Source organism: Onychostruthus taczanowskii, unplaced genomic scaffold, assembly GCF_017590055.1.
Source record: "Onychostruthus taczanowskii isolate IOZ18803 unplaced genomic scaffold, ASM1759005v1 scaffold67, whole genome shotgun sequence".
Taxonomy (NCBI): domain Eukaryota; kingdom Metazoa; phylum Chordata; class Aves; order Passeriformes; family Passeridae; genus Onychostruthus; species Onychostruthus taczanowskii.
The window spans coordinates 4,140,406-4,159,499 of NW_024504455.1; the positions used below are offsets into that span (position 1 = coordinate 4,140,406).

Consider the following 19,094-nt stretch of genomic DNA (forward strand, 5'->3'; position numbering starts at 1 on the left):
GCACCCAGATTGGCCACAAGTCTACGTTTACCATTTGAAGCAGCCTTTTGTCTCTTCCAGAAATTGAGGGAAGGCATGAAGAGTTGAGTTGCTTTGTTCTGCAGCTCTATTCCACTCAGTAAATGCAGTATTTTTGCCAATGCTATGTCAAAACTCTTTGGTGGGCATGTATAATATAGGCTGTCTTACTGCCTCACCCAGGAGCATGTATGGTTCAGCTTTTGCATGTTTTCTCCCTCCCATTTTGGAAAAGAAAGATGCTATTTGCTTCCCTTCAGGAGGGTTTACTTTTAATGAAATGTTGCAAAGTGCAGGATGACTCCTGTGAGGGCTCTTTTACACTCCAGGCGTGGTTTCCTTGTCTGTATCTTTGCCCTGCTCTCCTCTCTGTTTGTCCCAGGTGGAACAGTGAGCAAAGGGGGCCAGCAGCTCCCAGATGTGCTTATCCCAGGGCATTGTGAGCTGCCTAGAGGTTTCATCTTTTCTTCTCTGACACCATTGTGCAGCACAGGGCTCTGGAGAGGTGGGCTGGGGTAGCTGGTGTCCCAGCTGGCTGCTCAGCCCTGAGCTCCTCCAGCTCAGCTGCTCTGTCAGGTCCACAAGTCCATGCACTTCTAGAAGGTGGAAATGCAGTGGGAGATGTATGTTCCCAGGAGATTGCGTGGATGAAATGGTTGTGTAGTGTCTAAAAGGATAGCAAGGTTTCATACAATAGCAGGACCCTGATGGTTGCTCTGTGCAAGGGGTTCAGAGCCCCATGAGGTCCTGTCCCTCTAAGGCACGAGGAGCTCCCCACAGCCCTTGCCATAACCTGCTGCAAGATGTGGCCGTCACCTGGTGTCCTCTGGCATGGAGTGCCTTCAGTGACACCCCCATGTCCACCTTCCTTTAGGAGGAGTGGCCCCTCTGTTGGGCCGTGGGACCCTGCCAGAGTCCCTGTCAATGCCACAGGTCTCGCTGCAGGATGCACCAGCTCCCAGGTTTGATGGGAGTGTCACCTGCAGGAGCAGTTCCCTGGGATTCTTGGGAGTGTGGCTGCTTGCCTTCCCCATGGACTGGAAATCTTTGCTGGCTGGTAGGGGTTAGCATAACAAAGCATCAGGTGAGAGAGAGGCATTGAATTTCAATAAACCAGCAACTGGGGAATGAAATCTCCTGGCTTCTAATTTGAGCCCAGGCGTCCCTCTTGCTTACCTTGGAGCAAATCTGCTGTAATGCATAGGAAACAGCTCAGCAACTGCAGCTCTGGCTGTCATCGAGGTGCAGGCTGAGGTTTATTAAAGACCTGCAGAGGTCTGTAAAAAAAATTTATGATCTTCTTGGGCTTAGTCATTGCAAGTTAAATATTTGAATAGGTAGGGGCAAGCATTTTGCTGAAATTGGATGATCCCTTTCATATTTATGTTTGGTTACGCTTGCTCTGCGTGTATTGGATGCTTGGCCAGGGGCAGAGAGGGAGGTGAGGGATGAAAGGGACTTAGTACAGAGAGGGGAAAACAGGAGCAGGGAGTGATTAGAATGGAGAAGAAAGCAAAGGAAACTACTGAAGGTTAAAAATAATAACAATTAGGCTGGGGGGAACCAAGAAGAGGCAGCAAAATAAATCGGGGCCTTTGAAGAAAAAAGGGGATAGACAGTGAAGCCTTTTATTAAAATCTAAATGGCTGACTCTGAAGATAAATGAGGTTGCGAAGAAACAATGAAAATAATAAAAAGTGGAAGACAGGAAGGAGGGAAATATTTAAAAGGAAAATGAGAGGTTTTCACAGGTGTGTGCGATTGAGCATGTCAGCAGAGATGCTCTGTAATCTGCTCTAATAATGTGACAGCCACTGGGGGCTTTGGAAAAACAAACATAGCCCAAGCCTTGCAATTATTTTCCCAGTGAGGGGAAGTTTCCTGAGTGTGTAAAGCTGATGGTGTCCTCCTTTTGTGTATCTCTGGGCTGTAGGTTACAATCCAGCCTTTCCTTTCTGGGATGTGTCAGGAGCTGCTGCACGAACACTAAGCAAAGCCTCTCCCAGGGCACTGCTGGCTTTTGTTCCAGGTGCAGGGAGGCTGGAGAGACAGTGATTCAATGCTTGCCTGGGGTTCCACAGCCATTTGATCACACCTTGGGAAAATCCTGCCATTTTCCACCCAGAAGTCTTGTGCCGCAGGGGGCTGTCTGCCCTGTTTTGGTCTGTTTTGCTGTGTCAATGGAAGTGGTCGGTGATTTTGGGAAAGAAGGATCGGGGCACCCTGCTTGCTAAGGGGGAACCAACCTCCTGTTGGGCTACTGAGAGGATTTGTAAGGTGGTCACCTGGTTTTGTGTCAGTCCTTGGCACTATGGGAGGTTTCTTGGCTTGGTAGGACATGGCTCTGATGGACAAAGATGTCAGGCTCTGCTCTGGGGAGGTGTGATGTGTTTGCATTTTTGGGAGGTCAGGTCTGACCCATGGACAGGCAGGTGGAGGAATGTGGGTCCTCCAAACCAGACTGGGGTCTCCAGTGGTGCCCATCTCCGTGAGTAGCTGTGCACTGCAAAATGGAGATGGACTGAGTTTGTTGACCTTGCTTTTCCTCCTTTCCTAGTGGAGCACTTTTTTAAGATATGCCTGACTCCCAGCAGGGACAGTCCTGCTGCTATCCACCAGCCATGCATGCCTCAGTCCTTCTGTGGAAATAACATTTCCAGGAGGGAGCCAGTGCTTCATAGTTCAGTGGAAAGTCCTGTTTCAAAATCTTCTCCCAGCCGTGTATTGGTCTGCACCTAGGGCAAAACCACAGCAGTCACCACGAGCTCTAGAGGTGGAAAACAGATATATGACTCTTTTCCTTAAAGGAAAAATGTTGAATCACAGGGACCTAATTGCTTAAAATAAATGCAGAAAATAAAAAAAAGGTAGGAGGAGACTGGTGGAGGTGAAATTCAGCAAGGCAGTGCTGGTAGCCCCTGTTAGGCTGCACATCCACCCACTCTGTCTCTGCTGCTGTGTTCAGGGTGAACATGACACATTTCTCGGGGATGAGGCTGCCTCTTACCCACTCTCAGCCTGTGTTTCCACAGGCAAACATCTCGTGGGCCATAGGAAAGAGTTCCCAAGCCAGGCTTACCCAAAGCCAGTGGAAGGCTGTGCTCTCGATGTTCTCAGTGTGGTGGTGTGCACCTCTGCAGCTCTGTGGATAAGGGGGGAGCATTTGCCAGCCTCTTAGGAATTTAATCTTCACATTTTCCTCATACTGTTTCTGGGTACTCTTGGAGGCTGAATTTGCATTGGTGGCATGAAAGGAATTGGCTTTTCACTTGCAATGTGTGAGGTAGTGAGTTTTGCACTCTGCCTGTGTATCTTTTCCACAGTCTTATTACCCCCACCCCTTTGTAGATAGCCCTAAATTCCTGAAATTATCAAAGTGAACTGCGTGGATTAAAGTCTGCTACAAATATCTGTTTTAACAGCAAGGCTTAGGGGCTGAATTAGTTTTACTGAAATCACTTTGTGTGGAATTCTCTGGCATAAACCAGACCTTAATAGATCCAGAATGTCTGAGGATGATTGAGTACTCAAATAAACTTGCAATGAATTTTATGGGAAAATAGCTTTCTGTCTCTTTTATGTTGTGATTTTTGTTTGTTTTTTTTTTTTTTTTCAGTGATGGCTAGAAGAATGAGCATTTTCCTTAAGCAAGGATGTTTGGGGTTTTTTTTAAATCCCTTCCTTGCTTATTTTGAGGCAGCAGTGTGCCATGTTGCTGTAGTCTGTTTTGCTGTAGAGAGGTGGCATTTCAAAGAGCCAGGCTAAAAGAGCTGTTTGGAGCCTCAGATGTGGCCATCTCTGCTAACAGGCCACAGGTAAGAGAGTCTTTCCCAAGGAATTTCTTTCCCAAGTGTCCCAAGTGTTAATGGGAGCTGTAAGAGTCTGACTGGAGCTCCCTTCCCTTATGTATTGATTTCCCCTCTCCCCCATCTGTGCTGTCATGGTTCCACTAGTTCTTCAGTCACCCTTGAGTTTGCCAGGGCACAGGAGACTTGAATACCTAATGTGCTCAAGCAAAGGTTTTAGAATACAAAAAAAACCCCCACCAGAATAATTATGTGGAAAAAGGAAAAAAAAAAAAAACCTTCATACCATTTTAATGTAACAGAAGAAAAGGAACAGTCTAAAGCTCTTCCCTTCCTTTTTGAAGGCTGTGTTTATAGGAATTTAGCTGTGATCTGAAGTCTGGTAGCCTTCAAAACTGTCCTGCTTTGTTACAGGGAACAAAACAGTGGTAAGCAAGAAGGGAGGATGTGTTCTAGCTGTGCCACAAAACAAGGCTCTTGAGTCTGCCTTCAGTGGGTTTTTTTTATTTGAGTGGGTCCCTTGTTTTAGACAGGATAGAATGCTGATACCAGTGCTAACTTTCTAGATTTTTATAAAAGAAAGAAGAATAAATGTGGGCAGAAGAACTACTGAAGATTGGTTTCCTGTGGGTTTTGCTTCCTGGTTGAATTGCTAAGTATCTAAAAAAGTGTGGTCGCTGCTTTTCCCTGATTGCCATACCCCCATGGTTATTTTCCAGGTGACTTCTTTGGTGTCTAAAGTTGACCAAACATTTCATTGTTTTCCACAGAGAAATATTAGTATGTGGTGGGTATCTCTTCTGCTTCTCCAGCTATTTAATGAAACCTGTGGAACTTATTCCTGACCTGCTGTCTTCCCTCTCATTTTGAGAACTTTAGCCATTCTCAAAGTAATGGCCACTTGCTGAAGTTAGGTGGGACCTAACTACACTGCCAGGTGGTGCTGTCTCCTCTGGAAGCCTAAATATCTGTAGGAAGAGGTTAACCTGAGAACATTGACCAGCCAGAGGCTGGTACAAAAGGTGAAGATGGAAAAAGATACTGTCCAAAAGCCCTGCAGTGCTGAGAAGCCCCTCCTGAAGACTCTTGTCAAAATGATTACCTTCTGTCTTGCTCCCTTGTTTTTCCTTCATAGCAGCCCAGCACATTTAGAGATCCTTCTTTCTGTAACTGCTTAGAACTTCCCTCACCCTCCTTCTGCTCCAGAGTCATTTCAGGCTGATGTGAGCTGGTGGTGTTTCCATTATGGAGTGCTTTCCCCCATCTGCTGAGCTGACAGCAGCCAGCAGAGTGTCTGCTGCTGTTCCCAGGCTTTTCTCCCTGGGTGTCTCAGCCAGTTAAACTCCAGAGCCTACCTCTGCCCGGGGCATTCCTGGGGAGCAGCCTAAGTGAAATGCTTCATGCTGGCCATTTTGCCATTTACCTGCAGGCCAGGGAGCAGCAGCTGGGAAGCTGGCAGCTTGCAGAGCCTTTTGCACTCGGGTGCAATGGTGAGACCAGCACAGAGTGGGAAAACTCGAGCTGTCTGTGGGTCTGGGGACAGGAGTGTGTCAGCTGTGCTTGGCCCTCATTCAGAGGCTTCACCAAGAGAAGGGTGGAGGCCCTATAAATAAAATGCTGAATTCTGCTGGAGTCAGTGCTATTGATCCTGCACTGGAGACATCACGGAAACTTCCTATTTACTAGTTTATTTCATGACTTATTTTCTTTACTGTTTTGAGTGGGTTTCTTAATGCACTGCTTTGATGCACTGTGTGCCTTTGGGTTAGTGATAGGTGTGCCAAAAGCATCTTCTCCTTATTTTAATGAGAGTTTTATTTCCTGAACAGTTATTTTTAAATGCCTACAGTCTCCTGCAAAGAATTTGGAGTGTCCTGGAAAACTTGGAGCACTGTGGTGTAGGAGATCTACCTGTATTTTGGAAGACTGAGCTTTCCCTTCTGACTGTAACCATCAGTGGCCTGTCTGTGCTGCTGAGATCAATGCATATAGAAATAAACTCATTTATTAAAAGGTACTAATACAGAGATGCCAGACACTCTCAGGCAGGAAGTCAGCTGGTTGTACATGCCACATTAGCTTTTCCAGACTAGCTCATTGCTACACAATTACACTTTTTGCAGTCTGGAAAGCCAAAAGGTTTCAAGCAGAGCCATTTCACCTCCCTTTTACTTATCCTCTGTCCCTCAAATTACCACCAGCCGAACTAGACAAAGCTTGCAGAGGAGAGGTGGCCATAGCCATGTGAGTCAGAGGCCAAACTGCAGTACAGTAGAAAATAAACTCCTCAAGAAACCAGATTTGCAGAAGTGGACGTTACCTTGTTTTATCTGTGCTACCTTGACCAGATGGCAGAAGGCTGTCAACAGTTTGGCTGAATTTGCTTTATTCATCTTAATTCTGCTTTCTTCAGTTTCTAGTAAAGGAGAAGAGCAGGTGGTCCTTGTGGCTGGGGAACTTGGACTCCATCCTGCAAGAGCCAGACTGTGCCTTTCATTCATTATGAGGGTGCCAGCTTCAGAGTAACAGTTCTGACCTGCCAAAACCTTGTTGGAAGAAAGCAGCTTGGAAATATGCAGAAGAGCCACCACCCTTCTTCCAGCTTCCAGAAATCCCTCCAGCTCATGCTGGCTTTGTGGCTCACTAGATGGTTATTGTCTGGTGAAGATGTATGTTTGTATAATATGTTACAAAAAATTTCCATGCTTTAAACAGGACTAATAGATGAAGAAAGGATTTCCACTGTCTTAGTTTGTATGGGTTTGGTTTTTACCTTAGATTTCAAAACTTCTTCTCATCTATCCTGTGTCTCTCAGTAATCTGCATGTGAAGGATTGTGATTCTGTCCTTCCCTGTCTGTGCATCAGGATGCCAGTGTTCTCTCTTTGTCTTTCCATGGCCTTAGATTTCAAAACTTTTCTCATCTACCTATTAACTATCCTGTGTCTCTCAGTAATCTGCATGTGAAGGATTGTGATTCTGTCCTTCCCTGTCTGTGCATCAGGATGCCAGTGTTCTCTCTTTGTCTTTCCATGGGAACTTGAGACCTAGACCTGGGCTGAACAGGAATTTTAGCTGTAATAATAGAGAGTAAAGCCTAATTCTGTGCTTTCTTTGGTACTTTGCTTGTGAGGGTTGAAATGCTCCATTCTTGTGTGTTCAGCAGAATAGTGGGTTTTGGAGGGGAAAGGCTCTGATTCTGCTTGGCAAAAACCACCTCCCAAGTGTGCCTTGGTCTGTGTTGTCTTGCCCTGGAGGCAGAAATAAAGCACTGCTGAGCCTAAGGAGTAGGACAGAAGGGGATACTGGAAGTTGCAATCGTGGGCTTTGCACCTCTAGGGACAGGTTAGGTGCCCGAAGGCAGATGGGAGGAAAGTGCTTGCTGGTCTCAAAACCTTCATTATTGAATTAGTGAAGGAAAAGCAGCTCTCCCGTGCACACCTTGACCTCCTGTGTGATCTCTGCCGAGCTCTTGAAGTGGGGGCACTAATCTCTGAAAGCAGCTCTTGCACTCTTATCTCATGCTGTTGCTTGCATAGCCGAGGTAGAGGAGAATGAATCCTCCTTGAAAATTGATTTTTGAGAAGGTTGACTTACCTGACTATAAAGCACCACAAACATTATTACAGGCTGGGGAGAATGTGGCCTGGGATGTGTTTTGAAATGGTACTACATGACTCTCCTTGTTCAGCTGCTCGTATTGCCTGCCTGCCTAAGTGCACTAGGTGGGATGAAATCAGACTTTTCAAAAAACTGGAGAAAAGAGGATTTTCTAAGCTTCCTATTTCTGTCATGTCTTAACTTCACCTTCAGAGGTGTAAAACATTAAGACAGTGTTTCCTGCACAGCTTCAGAAGAGCCTGGGCTGCTCCGTGTTTGCTCCCTTTCTGCTTTCCCTGCCTTTCCTGCAGGCTTTCAGAGGCTGTGGCTTAGCAGGTTGCCCTGTGCTGGTTTAAGCCACAGCAAATTCCCACATCCCTGCTCTTAGCTCCCAAGTGCTGTTAAGTAAAACACATCAGCTTAACCCTCGGTGGAAGAGTTGCGTGCTGGCGCGCTCTGCCCTCGTGTTTGCAGTGGCTTAGGCTTGCCTTAAGCTGCGGTAGCTGCTGGTGCTTGGGATCAGCGGGAGAGCTAAACCCTCACAGAGGTGAGATTGTGGAGCAGGGAGGGAGGCAGAGGAGGGATTTGGGGTCTGTCTCACCAGGCTTGCTGCTGGAGATTATTTCCTCCACAGGTGAGAGGCCGGTGTGGCGCATGGGGGTCTGCAGCCCGCTGCTGCCCTCCCTGGGTGTCTCCCCCAGGATATTTTTGGAGGGGTCTGTGGGGTGCTTGTGGGGCTGGGCTGGGCTGGCAGGCTGGCCAGGTGTCACTGAGCACAGCAGCTGGGCAGGGTCAAGTCCCAGGGCCAGTGTCACACTGCCAGAGCAGAGCCAGGGTGTGAGCATTACCTTTGGGAGAGCTGTGAGAGCAGGGCAGTGCCACAGTGTGCCTGGATCACGTCTGGGGGTTCTGTGACCACAGAGCCTGTCCAGGAACCACCTCCTGCCAAGTGCTGGGTAATCACAAAAGGGACATACAGCTTTTACCAAGCACAAGTTCCCTTGTTGCAGAGAAGCAAACATCCCTGTCCTTTTGGGTGTCATCTCTGCCACCTCCTCAAGGCTATTTTTTACTTGCAGGCTGATTTGCACAGTCCCTGAAGAGCACATCTACCTCTCAGAGCAGGATTGCAAAAAAAAGTGTGCATGTGTGAGGGAATAAAGGTTCTCTTCCCTGAGCTGGCTGGGAGATGGAAGCAGGGATGAATCCTGTGCTCTCTGCCACACACCCAGCTCATGGCACTCCTTGGCTGCCTCTCTGTCCTTAATGTTTTTGCCCTTTGGGCTGCTGTCATCAGGGTTCGCTCCACTGATGCTCCAGATAATTTTGCTTAATGAACAAATGATGACTCTCACTGCTGGGTGCTGCCTTGTCCTTTTACCAACCCTTTCTGGTTTCTCCTCTTTTTTTTCATTTTAATGAGGTCGCTTGAACTTTTCCACCTAAATTAGCTGTCCTAATAACCAGATGCACCTTGGGATGCTTTGGGATAGGGGTGGATAGAGGAGAAGGAGCTTGTTAGCAGGAGCCTGGCTTCTGCTGTTCCCAAAATCAGCTTTAGTTGAGGGCAGGGGCTGTGATTGTGCTCCCAGCACCTGCCACACTGCACCCAAAGCAGTCAGGGGAAGAGGGCTAGCATTTTTGGAGGAGCATCCACTTAAAGGAATGATCTGAACAGTGCTGTGCTGTTCAGATCTCTGGGGCCCCAGAGTAAAGCCCAAGGCAAACGGGGTGGGCAGATGTCCTTTTTCCTGGAGCTGAAGCACTTGTGAGAAGTTCGGAAAGCTTCAGCTCTCCCAGGTCACTCAAGGACAAGCCAGAACTGGAGCTGAGCACATCTGCTCCCCTTGCACACATGCCCTGGGTGCACAGGGAGGGGATTTCTGAGAAGGTCCTGGGGTACCTGCTGCCAGCCCCTGGTGGGTTTGTGTTGGGCTGGGGAAGCTGCAGGAGAGCATTGCTGTCCTGTGTGCCTGGGGTGGGCATGCTGGCTTCTGTCCATGATATTTGGGGGGGTCTCACAGAGCTCAGATGTGCGGGAAGCACCTCTTGCAAGGGGCATTGTGGAGACATGGAGCAGGTTGTGCAGTGGGACCCTCTGCCACTGCCTGGGAGGGAGCACAGCCACAGCCTCAGATGGGTGGGCTGGACATGTGACAAGTGGAGCCCTTGACAGGCACGGAGAAGTTCAGGCCCTGAGTCAAGAAAGCTGACCTAATTTCCACTTTTTGCATCTTCTGTTGGATTCTCTTCTCCCCTTTCTCCTGCTTTAGTTGCTTCTGTTTGGTTTTTTTTCCTGTGCCCTTTCTCACTTGCTGCTTGGACTCACCCAGTTGCATTGGGAGATGCATTTCTATTGGCATAATCATTCCAGGCAGTCGTTAATGTACCAACAAGGATACCATTGTAATCGGAAGATTTATTACTGCTGCTGTGAAACAACTGCCATGCTGTCTCACTTAACTCTTCAGCTCCCCTCCTGTCTTCTGCCAGCAGCTCAGTCAGTAGCAAACTGCCCTTTTAAAAGAGCTGCAAGCATGCAACCTGGGGATGTGTTATTTTATTCTGGTTTTTTCCTGCTCTTACCATAGGATGCTGCAGTGATATGAGTGAGACCAAGTTCAGTGCTTCACGATCTGTTTCTGGATTGAGTTGCAGCTGAAAGTGACTTTGTTGTTGAACTTGTCATTTTAAATAAGATTTAGATACTTCCATGGAGATGAAAAGTATATTTGTCTGCTTTTCTTTAGCCACAGCAGTAGTGTGGCCTAAAGAGTCTTGCAAGACCTTGAAAGGAATTCGCAATTTCAGAGAAAAGTGTATGACTTCTTTTTTAGTTTAGTTAATTGCTAGTATTTATCTGCCTTTAACTATCCTTATTTTTCAGTGCAGAAGGGGCTTTGCTGAAGGAAATTAATCCCCAAACAACCAGACTATTAATACTTGTTTTTCCCTGTGGTAGGCAGAGCCTGTGGCTATATGTTGGTAGGCAAGGAAGAGAAGAGGGAAGGTTCTGCACAGAGACCCTGCACTCTCAGTCACAGTGAAAATACCTCTTGGGGTGGTAGGTTTTACGTCTCAAATTCTGGTCCTCAGGTAGGACCTTGGGCAATGGAGGGAACTTAAAATCAGCAGTATTAGAAACACAGCTTTCTTGTGCCTGCAGCCACCTGAGAATTGCTAGCTGGTACTTAAAAATAAAACAAGCTAAAGACATGCTACCAGTGGTGTGATCAGCTCAGATTTTTTTCCCCCTTGCAAAGGTGACATTCATCAGTTTTGCAGCGTGACAGGGTGTGTGTTTCCTCCCTGCTGAAGTCTCTACACGTGCTCCTGACTGACAGGGAGGAGTGCCTGGTGCTGCAGCAGGTATGGAGCAGCATGTACAGCTAATTGCCAGGCAGGAGGGCTCCAGAGGATCACACTGCTAATCTAGATACTGCTCCTGTCTTACCACCACCCCTTCCCTCCCACTGTACGCCTGCACACGTACCTGGATCCTGTATGGAACAGGAATCAATAGTGCTGTGGGGGAGGGATGTAAGGAAGATGCATCCCTGAGAGCTTCCAGTGACTGAGAGACAACACATCCCTTCCAGCTGCTCCTGTGTCTCTGGTGGCAGACCCTCCCTCCTTCCCTGGGGTGGCATGGGTGGCCACAGAAGGGTTAGCAGGTTGGGCAGAGTGTGATAACAAAGCACTGTGTTCCAGTTCCTTGTATTCCCCCCCTCATTGCCATTCAGGTGCCTCCCAGTGCTCACCTCTGGCTTCACCAGGGTAGCTCTGGCATTGCTTTGAGCATCTTGTTTTCTGTCTTGCACACACAGCTGGAGGGCTTTGGAAGGTTTGTTGGTGCTGAGCTGTGATCCCTATGGGGCAACAAGATGTGTGGGGCAGATGGAGACATATCTTTTGCACTAATTCCCTGCAAAATCCAGGGTGTATATCTTAGCCAGAAACAGCTTCTTAGGGGTAGGGAATACATGTGGTTTTTCTTCCTAAATAGTTCACACCTGATACTTGGTAAGCTTAGCTCTGTCCAGGTGGCATGAAGCAGGCAGCTGGGAGCACTGGGTAGCTCCATAGAGTGTCTCTAAAGTGTAACAGTGGGTAAAAGCTATAAGGAAATCCAAGGGAAGAAGAGATTGCTGGGTTTTCCTTGTTCTGCAGTGGCCCTGAGGTGGTCCAGCTGTATAGGGTAGCCTGTCTAAGTTGTTTTACTCCTGAAGAGCCTGAAGTGTAAGGCTGCTGTGGTGCTAAGTGATTTTCACAGCATTGTTTCACCAGCCTCTGGCTCCCAGCCTGATGCTCCTCCTGCATCTCTTAGCAAGGAAAGGGAGTCTCAGGCAGGTTTGCTGCCTTGCCTGGGAGTAGAGAAAACACTGATAGATCTCTGCTTTGTGTTGGCCCATAAAAGCTTTCATAACCTACCCCTTGGAGATGTTTGGGGTTTTGGAGACCCAAGGATGAGCCAGAGCCAACCTGGGGAAAAGTGAGACACCTGGGTCATCCTTGTGTGCGTGGGCAGATTTCACCATGGCACTGGGAGCTGCTGGAAGCCTGGAGGTTGGAGAAAAGTGTGTTGAGGTGTGCACCAAGTGCACACCTGGGAACTCTAGTCTCTCCTCCCTACCTGTTTTCTGGGAGACTGTAGGCCAGTTCCTTGTCCTGAAATTGGCCATAATTAGCCGAGTTCTCGTTGATGGTGTGTTACTGATGTGTGTGCGTTTGAGGTGGGTTTGACTGGGTGTGCAGGCTTCCTGAGGAGGGCTGCCCTGGCCAGTGGGGAGCAGCTCTGAGCTCCTCCTCCGGGGACTCTCTCTGGCCGAGTCCCTGACACCCTCTAGTGGAAATATTTATATTTAATATTTCAGGAGCTTTCAGAACGTGGTGGTGGTTGTGAGCACCCTGTGCTCAGCAGCCCATCCAGCACCCTCTGCAGTGACCTGTGGCCTGGGGACTCATAGGAAGTGCTGTATTCCTTGCTCTTAAGTGTTGTATGTACAAGCTCAGAACCGTCAGCTGTGACTGGCTCAGGGATGATAGCACAGTAGATTTGCTGCCAGGAATTGCTTTTCAGTCACTCCTCTCCTTGTCCAGCTGCTTGCTGCCAAACCTAACCTTGATGCTGGAGAGAAGGGAGTTCTACTGACACTTGCAGAGGGATGGACTTGTGTTTGGGGACAAGGAGGAAACAAGGCTGCATGGTGGGGGAAGTGCAGAGAAGGCTGCCTGGATGAGGCGTTGGGAAGAGAGGAGAAACAGGCAGGAGCTGGGTGAGAAAGAAGGAGCAAAAGGATGTGTCCTGCAGCATCCCACTTGGCACTGATTCAGGTGTGGCTCTGCTCCCTTTCATACAGGGAGGTGACTCTCATCTAAGCTTGTCCTTGCTTTCAAGTGGAGCTCAGCTTGCAGAGTGTCCCCAGAAGCCCTGGTGCTTCCTGTGACAGCTGGCTGCAGGATGAGTGTGGGTGGCTGGCAGCAGAGCCAGGGCTCCCAGGTGAGCTCTGTGCTAAGACTCACTCGTGTCCTGATATGCAAGCTGATGTCTGTGACACCTGAGCGGGGTGACTGGCTTGGGAGGAACTTCTCTTCTGAGAATGCACATCCTGCATGCTCTGTCCTGCCCTGGTGAGCACCTTTGTGGTGTTCCCTTTTTTCTCTGTGACTTGCAGCCCTAGTCTGCTCCAGCTTGATGGGCTAAGCCATGCCTGTAGCTCTCTTGTCACATGGAGTCACAGAATGGGTGAGATTGGTAGGGACCACTGAAGATTATCTGTTCAATCTCCCTGCTTGAGCAGGGTCCCCCAAAGCACATTACTCAGGATTGAGTTCAGAAGGCTTTTGAGTATCTCCAGAGAAGGAGCCTCCACAGCCTGTCTGGGCAGTCTCTTTCAGTACCCTTGTCATCCTCACAGAAGTGTTTCCTCATGTTTCTCTCCTCCTACTGCTCAGCACCACCTTGACACCTGCCCTTCAGACACTTGCATACATAGATGAGGTCCCCTCTCAGTTAACCCTTGTTGGTGCAGGCCAGTGGGGCCTGTGCCTTGGGTATTGCATTTTCTCTTCTCCTGCCAACTTCCCCCCTGACTGAACACAGCACCGAGGCACATCTTACAGTGTAAATAAAACAGCTGTTTTTGCATCACTGGCCAAGAATGAGAGTGATGGTGTGAAGCACAGAGCCTCCCCGCTGTCCCAGACACCTCAGGGGTCTGGCTTGTTCCTCCCTGATTGTCTGATCCTTGGAAAACTGGGCTTTCATTTATCAAACAAGTGTCAAGTCCTCCTGGTTAGGAAGGTGGCACTAACTGAATATATCCCCTTGCCATGCTGATGTAAGACCACAGCCTGAAGGCTGTGTGCAACCCAAAAGGTCGTGCCAGTTCCTCTAACCAGGAGGATCTTGGCTGGCTTTTTAAAGTAAAGTAGCAGGAGGAATGCAGCACAGTGTGTCAGGTGTTACCACAGTTAAATTACAGCGTTAACCACACGCTGACACCTCCTGATTTTTCTCCAGGAGTGCACTTTGCAAAAACTTGCCAATGTGGGATAAAGGATGCTAACCCTCCAGCTGGGTTATGACCTGGAAATACAAAGTCATGGTTCCAGCTGGCAAAATGATGTCTGTGCTAGCCTCCAGCCTGCTCAGGAAATGGTGTGGCAAGTGCTTGCCTGAGACCCAGCCTTCAGATAGGCTTCCCATTGTATTACCCCTGGGAAGTGGGCAGCTCCGTGTCTGGCAGGCCAAGTGTCTGTCCCTTCTTAGAGCATGACCTGGCTTGTCCTGCAAAGCCAGACAGGCTCCTGGGGTCAGCAGCTCCCTGTGCTTACCCAGAGAGCAGCTGTGCTGCTGAGCAGGGCTGGGGGACACACAGGGAACTGGTGGGGAACGCAGGGCTCTCAGACCAGGGGAGAGAGGGGGCACATTTCCTTCACATGTGCCTACTTTCATCCCATCAGCTGTTGCACAGAGACGCTGCGTTCAAAGCATCTCCTCAGGAAAGTCACTCCAGCAAGATGATGATGAGGCTTAATTTATTTAAATAACATAGGAGAAGTTGTAAGAGCCCATGGCTGGAGGGCAAAGAGAAAGGAGCCGTGCATCTGTGAAAATTACTCAGTAAGGTTTGAAATGAGAAGTTTAAAGCTTGTTGTGCAGGCACTGTGAGCTGGCAAGGTTAGTTGTTGCTGTCACCACTGTTTGGTAGACAGGGATAAGGGGAAAGGTGAAGTAAGAAGGATCCTGGCCAGAAACTATTGCCAACAAGCAGGGGATGGGGATTCCAGTGAGAGAGAGGAGGGGAAGGGAGGGAGTAGAAGACATGTGGTGGTGACAGGGACAGACAATGACCTGCAGTGTAAGCAGCCTTACAAGGTACCTTTCCTGTCAGGCAGTAACTTGGGTGGTGAACATGTAGTAAAAGAAAATGATCCCATCTGGACTGAATGTGGGAAGATTTCCCTCTCATTTACTCCCAACTTGTTCCTTTTTTTCTTTGCCCTCTTCTGATTTTGACTTTTCTGCCATAAATAATCCCAGTGGTTGTCTTCACTGCAGCTCATTGCTCTCTGTAGCAGTGCCTGAATGAAACAGATGCAGCTTCTGGCAGCTCAGCTAATTTTGTCAAGCCATCCAGAGCTGTCAATGAAACCAAACTGAGATGTGTTAATTATATTCCACTGGTATGTGGCAAAACCGTGGGCATTAACAGGCTCACTAACACTGCCTTGCCTGCAGAGCTGGGGAGAAGGTTTACATTCTTCTTTCCACGTGATGCTCCTTGAGACAGCAAAGTCTAGAAGGGCTTCTATTAAAAAATCTCATCTTCTGGTGGTAAAACCTCTCTTTAAATCCCAGCAAGGCTGGAGGGCTGCAGTTTTTGGTTTTCCTCCTGATTTTAGCAGCTATACTTCATTTCCTCTGGTTAATCAGCTGGAAAAGTAGCCAGCAGTTTTACTACCAATTGCCTTGAGGTGGCTGTGTCCTGGGAGTGAGCACTGGTCAGGGTGCAATTGTATTGCTGCCCTTAGAGGAGCCAGTTCCCTCTGAATGCAGAAACCCCTTCCTTTAGCCTGAGGGGGTCATTAAAAGAGGAAACTATATAAACTATGGAGAAGGGAATTTGATCTCCTGACTTTTTTATAAGGGAAGATTAAAGGAACTGAATATGTTTGGCTTGGCCCCACCAGTGACTGAGGAGGGGTGAAGACCATACCAGGGCTGAGGAGTGGCTGAAGGATGTGGGCAAGAGGAGTGTCACAGAACATGCTGGGGAACACATGGTGGAGGAGAGGCTTCTCGTGACAAAATCCCTTGATGGGAAATGGATGCAACAAACTGTGCTGCTCTGCAGCATGACAGAAAACCTTGTTCAGTTGCTGGGCCCACTGAGCAGGAATTTAAGCACCACACTTGGAGTTTGTGCTGCAGATCGTGGTCTTTCCCAGCCAAGGGCTTTAGGGACGATTCTCTTCTTCCTAGGGGCAAAATGTGAGTTAACACAGCCTTGCTAATTCTTAGTTTAATTGCAACTGTGAAAAGAAACTTCTCCCCAGCTCTGTTAAGGTGTTTGGCCTTTACCCTCAGCATTTTGGCCTTGCTAACTCTGGGCTGTTTGTGTCCTGCTCTGCTGCAGTGATCCCGGACTCGCTGCGGGTGACAGCGATCCCGCAGACGCTGAACAAGGTGGAGCACGACTCCCTGGAGCTGAAGTGCGAGGTGTCCAAGAGCACAGCCCAGCACAGCCACGTCTCCATCGCGTGGTACCGGCAGCGCGGCAGCGAGGCGCCCGTCGAGATCATCTCCCTCAGCCGCGACTTCGTCCTGCGGGCCGGCAGCGCCTACGCCCAGCGACAGGCCACGGGGGATGTGCGCTTGGACAAGGTTGGGGAGACCACCTCCAAACTCACCATCTACAACCTCCACCCCTCAGACCAGGGCGAGTTTTACTGCGAGGCAGCAGAGTGGATCCAGGACCCGGACGATTCTTGGTACGCCATGACCCGCAAGCGCTCTCAGGGCGCCATCGTCAATGTGCAAGCCACTGGTCAGTGTCTCCTCTGCCTCTTCTCCCTGGGCTGGGCAGTGGGAGGAGGTGGAAAATGGGGCTGTGCCATGTTAGGTAGCTGGGGTCTGGCTCCCTGCTTTGCCATGTACCCCACGTGGGGGGCTGCTGGCAGGGTGAAACAGGGCAAGGGAGGGCCCAGGCACTGCCTGCAGCCAAGGGAAGTGTCAGCAAAGGGCAGCAAGGGGGCTTGGGTGGCAGGCCCTGTCTCCTGACGTGGTCAGGGATCTGGGGCTGGCACAGAAGCTAAAACATAATTCTTAAGCACTCAGTGCTAGCACAGAGAGTGAGGATTTTGGTAAGTTAGGAGGTAAGAATGATATAGCAGGGAATAAAACTGAAAATTTCAGCAAGGGCTTTTGTATCGCACAAGGTCCATTTACAAGTCAAAATTCTTCTCCTAGCCCTCAGCACAGGTTCCTGCTAAGAATCTGAAAACCCATCTGAGCTCTTTGCTCCTCTGGGATGTCCCTTAAGGTTCTACTTCTTGGACTCTGGCTGAGCAGGGTGGGAGTAGGACTAGACTCCAGGTCATGTTCCACAGTGGTACTGGATGTCCTGGAGGACAGGGATGTGACTGAGGAAGCCTTTGCTTGCTCTTTGCTTGATGGGCAAGAAGATGGCTCAATGGCAGCACAGTCCATCTGGTCTCCCACAGCAAAAACAAGTCCCTAACTTTTTACCTCTGGATGTGCTTGTCTGAGGGATATTGGCTATGCAGAGAGTAGCAAGTTGTGAAGACCTGACACGAGGGGTGCTGGCTGTCCTGGTGGGCTTTGCCATCCTGACACAAGTCTCTCTCCCCAGACAAGGAGTTCAGTGTCCGTCTGGAGACGGAGAAGCGGATGTACATCGTGGGCGAGCCGGTGGAGTTCCGCTGCATCCTGGAGGCGCAGAACGTCCCCGACCGCTACTTCTCCATCTCCTGGGCCTTCAACAGCTCCCTCATCGCCAGCCTGGGACCCAACGCCGTGCCAGTGCTCAACAACGAGTTTGCCCAGCGCGAGGCCCTGGGCCAGCTCAAGGTGGCCAAAGAAAGCGACAACGTTTTCGTGCTGAAGATCTACCGCCTGCGCCTGGAGGACAGCGGCAAGTACAACTGCCGGGTGACCGAGCGGGAGAAGACTGTGACGGGGGACTTCATCGACAAGGAGAGCAAGCGGCCAAAGAACATCCCCATCACTGTCATGCCACTCAGTAAGTAGGGGTGTGTCCATCCCGTCCTGGGGGCGTTGCTGTACTGGGCAGGTAGCTGGCAAAGATGTGATGTGCCCAGACCACAGCAGTACAGGAGAGGGAGGAAGAGTTCACGTGCTGTTCGGGCTTGGAATCCCTACTGGCAAGATGTATTTCTGTTGTTGAGAAGATGAAAAGGAGGGATGTGTGTCAGGTTGATAGGTGGGGAGTCATGCCCCCACCTTGTAATGACACCAAGCTGGCAGTTCCGTTCTTGAGCTGAAGGTACATGTGACAGCCTCTGACTTGCTCCTCACGTGTCGCTCCAGGCCTTGCTCCGCAGGGAGCTGGGTGCTCTGTAAAGTGCTCAGCAGGCATAGTGGGGAGACCAGCCTGGCCTTGGTTTACCCTAGGAGCTGCTAGGTTCCTGCAGGCTGTTATGTGATGGTGATTCAGCTGTCTTGCAAGACAGCTGTACTGGAAGAAACCAGGTGTGCTGCTTGAGCCGCTGTGCTCTTCAGTGTGGAGCTCCGTCCTGGTCACTGTGTGTCAGCTCCTCTGGTGAAAACAATTGGAGGCTTGCCTTGAATGTCTTTTATATTTGTGAGATAAACATGGTAAATACGGAAATAATAGGTTGAGAGGAGAGATTCCACTGACTCATTCCTTGTTTTGCTCTCTGAAACTCTGGTGGCCATGGCATGGTGAACCTTGCATGGGTTGCCCAGCTGCCATGGCAGTGGGCTTGGACCAAGCAGAGGGTAGCTGCAAGAAGATTTTGTGCTTTATTGGCCTCCTACCTCCGAGATTTGTAGCGAAATGCAGCCCTTTCCTCTAGCTTTTTTTTTCCCTCCTCATTTCTCCAAAAGAAATTCTGTTTCTTTTCTGTCCTACCAATATTTGGTCTCATTTGTTTGGCTTTGAAAATCACTCTAGCTAGAAATGTTGCACTGGACAAATTTCTAAAATGTATTGTTTGTAGACCCAGCCACCTTTCAGACAGATTTGATTCTTGCCTTTGATAAATCACCAGCTGTAGGAACAAATGTGATTATTTTTTTAAGGGTGCTAAGTGTCCATAACTGTGATGGAAGGCAGCAGGAGTAACCAGCACTCAGTATCTCTGAAAAAACAGCCACAAAGCCTTACACCTGTGGGAAGCTCAAGATGCCAGATTTTTTTTTTTGAACATTACCAAACAGTGATAGCTACCTATAGTGTCACTATCAGTGGGAGTCTGGGAGAGCTTCTCCCAAAAGGTGTTGGTAGGAATGGATGTGGCAAGATGGTGATCAGGATGACATGAATTGGAAAAGCCACAGGGTGCTGGAAGCTTTTTTTTTTTGGCAGAGCCAGTTGCACGCAGTGCATACTCTAGCAACAGAAATTCCCTCAAGTCTTGCCAAGATCCCATCCCGGACCG

At 49.1% G+C, this 19,094-nt stretch overlaps 1 protein-coding gene across 2 annotated transcripts in view; it reads left to right on the forward strand.

Moving 5' to 3' along the window:
• IGSF3 (immunoglobulin superfamily member 3) overlaps positions 1–19,094 on the forward strand; it is a 92,580-nt gene that overhangs the window by 43,798 nt on the left and 29,688 nt on the right. For both annotated transcript variants that reach the window (XM_041420891.1, XM_041420892.1), the window contains exons 3-4: positions 16,067–16,477; positions 17,303–17,692. In XM_041420891.1, the coding sequence (XP_041276825.1) occupies positions 16,067–16,477; positions 17,303–17,692 (801 nt within the window). The remainder of the gene's footprint in view (positions 1–16,066; positions 16,478–17,302; positions 17,693–19,094) is intronic.